Here is a 6,589-nt window from a genome sequence, read left to right on the forward strand (position 1 = left end):
GTGTGTGAGAGTGTATGGCTGAATGGGGTGCATGGTTGTTTGATTGTGAATGGATGTGTGTGCGTGTGTGTTTGGGGGTGGGTGATCCTGAGTGTGCATTTGTGTGCGTGTTGGCAGTGTGTGAGTATACTGATATGATGATGGCAGAATGGGGTGCATGGTTGTTTCTCTATGAATGTGTGTGTGTATGTATGTGAGTGTGTGTTTCTCAAAATAGAGATATTTGTTTTTAGCCATCCTCTGTAGTATGTAGTTTGGCTCACTTGCTTGAGTTATTTGTGCCTACTTGCTCCATATTGCAAAGGAAGAAGTGGGTCTCTAGCTGGTGCTAGAACATAGTAATTCATTTTTAAAAAATGTATTTTGACCCATAGAACTTCCTCTCCAATTTGTTGGATATAATTGGCATGACATATAGTTTGTAACAATTGCTGATAATTGTTCATCCTTCTTAAAAAATCTTTTAAAAAATTAACAAGGTTGCCTTCATCATCATTATCATCAATCTCTCTTTTCTTCCTCGTGGTGGTTTTTCTAGATGACTGTGATGGGCTTTGCCAAGTCATGCTGTCTTTTACTGATTTAGAAATTTCCTGAATATTGAACATGCTTTAAGTATGACTGCTTTCTGGATGTTGGTGTGGATATATTTTGGTAGGCCTAATTTCTGAAGGTTTTCTGTAAATAATAATAATAATAATAATAATAATAATAATAATAATTGATGTGATGCTGGTGACTGATGTGACTAATGGAATAATTGTAACTTTTTCCTGTTGCCCTTGTTCTTTAACTTCCATAGCCACTGGTGTATATTTTTCTCTCTTTTCCTCTTCCTTTTCTGCAACATTTTTGTCATTAGGTATGCTATCTCAATGAAGTAGGTGTTTTTGTCTTTGTTGTTTTTGACTGTTATGTCTGGTCGAAGTTGAAACAAGCTAAGAGGTGCTAGCCTTTAGTCCATTTTGTTCCATGGCTAATGTTTGCAGGAATAGTATTTTATACTCGTTCTGAATTCTTGGTTGCTTTTTGTTGTACTAGATTTTTCTGTACTTGTCAACGGCTTAATTTGTTCAGTGGTAGCAGTATGCTGAATCTGTGAGTATAGATATGAGAGAGGTGATGGAGTGTTAAATGTTAGGAAAGGTTAGACTATGGACTGTATCACACAGAGTATATTTTATTTATTTATTTATTGCACTTATATACCGCTCCCATAGCCAGGGCTCTCTGGGTGGTTTACAGAATAGCAAAAGCTTCAAAGTACAGCAAAAGCTACAAAAGTAGGAATGAGTGAAGTTAATTTCAGATACATTGAATGTCTCACTTGTTCTTTATTCCAGTGATTTTAGATGTTATGTAGAACAGGTTTGTCTTAATTGTGTGCTATGAAATCAGACATGTGACCAAGGCCATGTTCAGGTGGGCATGCCCCCTTGGGGTGGCCATATTGCATGCCCATACACATGCACACAAACTTTCATCCAATATACAGCCACCTAGGCAGAATAAACTAGATTGGTGCAGCAAGAAGCAAGTAGTTATCACCCTGGAAAAGGCTGCAGTGGGGACAGGATTAACATAGTCATGATTCATGTTTTTTTAGGCAGACAATGGGCAGAAAGCATAACTGAGTAAAAGAATATTGTATATGTGCACTGCAAGCTTCCTGGCAGTTTAAGATATATATATATATATATATATATATATATATATATATATATATATTCCTTTGCTCATTTAAACTTGCAGAACAAGCATATACACAAAAGGCCAACTCTGTAAAACATTCCTCTCCAGGAGGGTATGGCAGAGGAGATAAATTTCAATAGGTCATTTTAAATATATGTTTGAATGCTGTGTTCATCTCCGTTTCACCAACCAGTTTGAACCATTGTACAAGCTGTAAAGGGATTTTCAGCTGCTTTGTCTTCCTGGTTCTCAAGTGCTCCTTCTTTTTAATTAAAGCTTAAGGACTTAAGTGGACCAGTGATGCTGAGGTTACAGCAGAACAAGAAGAGATTGGGCCATCAAAATCAGTCTGGTGTAATAGGTCACAGGCTGATTCTGGGATTATCATGTGTGCTTTTCCCCCTTCTTCCCCCCCCCCCCCAGTTTAAAGACTAAATATGAATGCATTTAAGTTCTGGACAGATCATGAAGCTTAAAATTCCAGGGGAGGATGACCAAAGGTGCAATCCTATGTATCTTTAGACAGAAAAAAAATGTCCAGGGCATGTTGGCAGGCAGCAAGATAGGTGTATGAGAGTTCATTGGTTTCCACAGGCAAGTGTAAAGACGATAATTTTTTGGAATGGGCGAGAAATTCATTTTCGGTCCAGCAAGGGCCAAACTAGATGTTGCAGTGGTGGTAAATGCATGAATAAACCTGGACCTTCTGAAGTCACTTGGAATACAAAAGGATGGATGGAGCAACCAATTTAGTCAACAAAAGGGACATGCTGGTGGGAAGTGCGGAACGCGCCCCACCCCTGCACCACTAGCTTGCCACTTCACAAGCCAGGTGTGGCCAACCTCTTTCAGCCTGAGGCTGAATTTTATTTCAGAGAATCTCTCGGGGGTGGGGGACACATTCCAGTGGTGGTGCTGCTGAAGGAAAAATAGGCAGGTACAAAAATACCAGAAGACAAAGTACCAGCGTATTTTAGCTGAAAGTTCTTACTGCCAGTAACTCAGCCTTTGATGAGGCATTCCAAACTTTTAGAATAGGAGAAAACCTACACAAAAGTTTGGAGGCCACCAAGCAATTGGTGGTTGGAGGAAAGGTGTGGGCTGGGGGAAGGCAGAATTGGCAAATCTGGACAACCAGACAACCAGGGGCCAAATCTGGACAACCAGATTTGGCCCACAGGTATGAGGTTCTGAACGCCTGCCTTCACCACTCTTCCCAAATTTTTTATTCTTACTTGGGAGCTATAAGAAGTGCATTGGCATCCACAGAAGTGCATTGATGGCTGTGAGAAAAGCACTTGAGGAGAGTGTTTGTAGGGAGGTAATCTATAGTTCCCCCAGTCATGTCCACCTTTTCCTTTTTAAATCCTTTTTAAATCAGAACCCCCCCCCCCCAACTCTCTACAATTGAAGTAATCCAAACTGGTATCCTTGAGATAAGTTGGACTCTCATCACCCCTCAGCCAGCATGTTTATAGCCCACACAGGACACCCAGCTGAAGGTCCTACATGATTGCAGAATATCAGAAAATAAATGGCTGGAGCTTCACCTCACAAGTTGAGCAAGCCCTTGTTGTGGGTTGGGTGCATATAGTTTAATAAGATTTGGCCTTCAGTGTGTTTCATTGTTGGAAAACGCAGTCTACATCATAAAAGAATATCAGAATTTAAAGGCCTGGATCTTCTGCAATCGATAACCTGACTGATCTAAGATCAAGGCACTTTGGTCAGAGGACGCAACATCAGAGCAGCTTTGCATCTTGGCCTTCTTCTACTTCTTCTTCTTCTTCTTCTTCTTCTTCTTCTTCTTCTTCTTCTTCTTCTTCTTCTTCTTCTTCTTCTTCTTCTTCTTCACTATGAGCACAATCCTGTGCATGTTGGAGCTGGCTAGGTAATGCTGGGAGTTGTAGGACTTCTTTCCATCCAACATGCATAGGATTGCACCAGAAATACGATGAATGCTGGAAGCAATATGCATTAAGCCAGAAGGTCGACTCAGCCAATGTAGGGGACACATTACTAACACGCTCATGAGACAATGTGACATCACTTGGAGTCAGTGGAGGCTGGTGGCTGCTATTACAGTGGGGTGGCGATCTGCTCTGGGTTTCAGTCAGAACAAGTTAGAGCGGGCTGTTGGACCTTCCCGATGTCCCTCGCATGGGAGGCAGACACATCGGCTTAACTGCAGCAGCTGAAACCTGCACAGAACCAGTCATCTCGCCATCCTACTGCACTACCTCAGATGCTGTTATTCGGAGACAGTCTTTGTTGTTGAGATCTCCCTCACTTGCAAGAATGGAGCTCAGAACATTGCCCTCTATGCAGATGTCAATGGCAAGCAGTTTCCTGTCACTCAGGGTCAAGATGTTGGCCGCTATCAGGTCTCCTGGAGCATGGAGCATAAGCTGGCCCGCTCTGGCACCTATGAGGTAAAGCTTTTTGCTGAAGAGTCCTATAGCGTCTTGCGCAAGGCTCAACGCAACAGTGAGGACGTCTCCGAGATCAAGCCCCTCTTTACAGTCAATGTGGATCATCGAGGTGCCTGGAATGGACCGTGGGTCTCCACTGAGGTGCTGGCAGCCTTCATTGGTCTCCTTGTATATTACATGGCCTTCAGTGCCAAGAGCAACATCCAAGCATAAGTCACGTCAATAAACTTTTCAGAACAAGTTAGAACTCTAAAGGAGGTCTCCAAGGTACTGAAGCCATCTGGGGGAATAGGGTTCAGTGCTTCGGATAGTTCCTTTAGAGCTCTGAATGGTTCTGACTGAAACTGAGAGCGGATTCACTGCTCTGCTGGAATGGGAACTGCCAGCCTTCACTGCTTGGAGATTTGCTGAGTAGGCTTCAATTCCTCCTTGGGTCTCCTGCCTTTCTGCTTCCTTCTCTGGTAGCAATGTTGAACCCTAGATGTTGTCATCAACTAGGACAGAGTCCATTGTATGGGTGAAGCAATAACAGAAGTTTAGGTTACCGTTTATAAGGCTGCCTTTCACTTTAGCCCTTTTCTAAAATAAGTTTTTTCCCCTTTGAATTCTAATAAATGTGCTCTTAAACGCTGTGTGTGTGTGGCAGGGGGTAGGTGCTCGCTTTAAATTTCTCCTGGGTGAGCAGCTACTGTTTCTCATCATGACCCCAGCCTGGTGCAATCAAAATCCAAAATGACTCCGTCCCACACTTTGATTGAATCCAATCATTCTTGTCAGTGCCTGGGCATGAACTCTGCATTGCAATCTAAAAGGTCACCTCGCTAATTCAGCAAGCCCTTGTCCTGGGTTGGGTAAATATAATTTAATATGATTTGGCCTTAAGTGTGAGTTTCAAATGCTGGAAAGCTCAGTTCCCATGGGAGGCCGTGAGTGGATGTTTTGGTCTCAGTGGAAAACTTTTCTCCAAAATTAAATGACACAAAAGAGCAATGCCCAGATCCAAGTTACACGTTGTTTACATTGTTATGAATTCATGATTATAACTAAATCCAAGAATTTTCAAGAGTCACTTCATGTTTTGCATCTATACGATGGAGTACTCTGCAATGCTGTCTAATATATATTTTTGAAATAAAGTTTAACAGTTGAAGTTTGTCATTATATGGTAGAGAGATTCTACAGCTTGCGATAAAGTTCCCCTTCTGAAATTCAAGTTATTATATATAACCTATATTAAATACAAATGTACATTTGCCAAGTGGTAAATTTATGGTGGTGGTGTGAATATTTAAGCTGGTCACCTGTGTTTTATTGCTAAGTAGTTATCCAACCCAACTGCAATTGAGTCATCAATTGTGAGTGTCATCTATGGAAAATAAAATAAAATAAACCACAATTCCTTCTATTTCTGATGTTCAGATATGAGTATTGTTGTATGCAGAGCCAATCTTGAAGAAGTCCAAGGAAGCATTAGACTGGCAGGGCAGTACAGATGACCACTGCACTAAGCAGTTATGCACACCTATGATGAGTTCACTTTTTGAAAACTCTTATATTATTTTATTGTCGTTTTTAAATTGTTCTATCAAATGGAAAACCAAACCAAACAGACAACATGACATCCAAGAAAATCCATCAGAAAAAATGACATCACAAAGGGATTTCCTTTTCAAAAACAAATAAATTGCCATTATATGTTATTTGTTTATTTTTGTTCACTGGGTTGGATCCAGATGAACAGAGAAATTGAAAGGGAGGCCAGGGGAGAAGTTAAAGGGATGAACCATCCTCATTCCAAGCTCGACTGTCTCATGCCAACAAGGGCAATGAGGAAGGTTTTGTTTGCTTGTTTTTGAACTATCCAAGCTGACAAGCCTGAATCAGGCCCATCCCAGGGGAACAAAGTGGCTTTGGATCCAGGAGATCAAAAGCTAGTTCCTTTCTGCCCATGGAATGTCCCACAACTTACTGCCTGCCTGGGCACAGCAGGGGCCTTCAAGAGAGGCACCAATGTGCCATCCATCAGTGCGTGTGTGTGTGTGTTAGGATTGCACACTTAGGGTGCACCCATTCAGATTGGTGACACATGTTAGTCATGTCTAACTTAAGTTGGATCCAACCCAATGTTTGCAAGAGCCTGCCAAGTGGGGAAATTTGCAGTTTCAGATGCACACAGCGGTACGTTCCTTGCTCAGGAGCCACTCAGGATTGTGACATAATCACCATAAAAGTATCAAGTAATTTAAAGACTGGAATTTGAAATAATCTCTTTGTTTTCCCTTTGTCCACTGCGTTCTGTCAGCTGGCCATCAATCAGCCATTCTCCTGTTTTGTTCACCCATCCCTTTTTTGTGAATGCACTATGACTGGTCAGCTATGTACGTACCAGCTTGGTGGTCACAAGCTGTGCTCAGTCATGAAGCTCATTGGATGATGGTTCAGTCAGTCACCATCTCTTAGCCTAA

General features: G+C 41.8%; 1 protein-coding gene across 1 annotated transcript; it reads left to right on the forward strand.

Annotated features, from left to right (window-relative positions):
* The first annotated feature begins 3,852 nt into the window (after window positions 1-3,852).
* On the forward strand, window positions 3,853-4,364 carry LOC134413363 (translocon-associated protein subunit delta-like). The gene is given in 2 exon segments (XM_063147547.1): window positions 3,853-3,943; window positions 3,946-4,364. Coding segments are annotated over 2 exon segments (483 nt in total). The 3' UTR covers window positions 4,338-4,364.
* Window positions 4,365-6,589: the final 2,225 nt, after the last annotated feature.

The sequence above is a fragment of the Elgaria multicarinata genome, chromosome 1 (assembly GCF_023053635.1).
Source record: "Elgaria multicarinata webbii isolate HBS135686 ecotype San Diego chromosome 1, rElgMul1.1.pri, whole genome shotgun sequence".
NCBI lineage: Eukaryota > Metazoa > Chordata > Lepidosauria > Squamata > Anguidae > Elgaria > Elgaria multicarinata.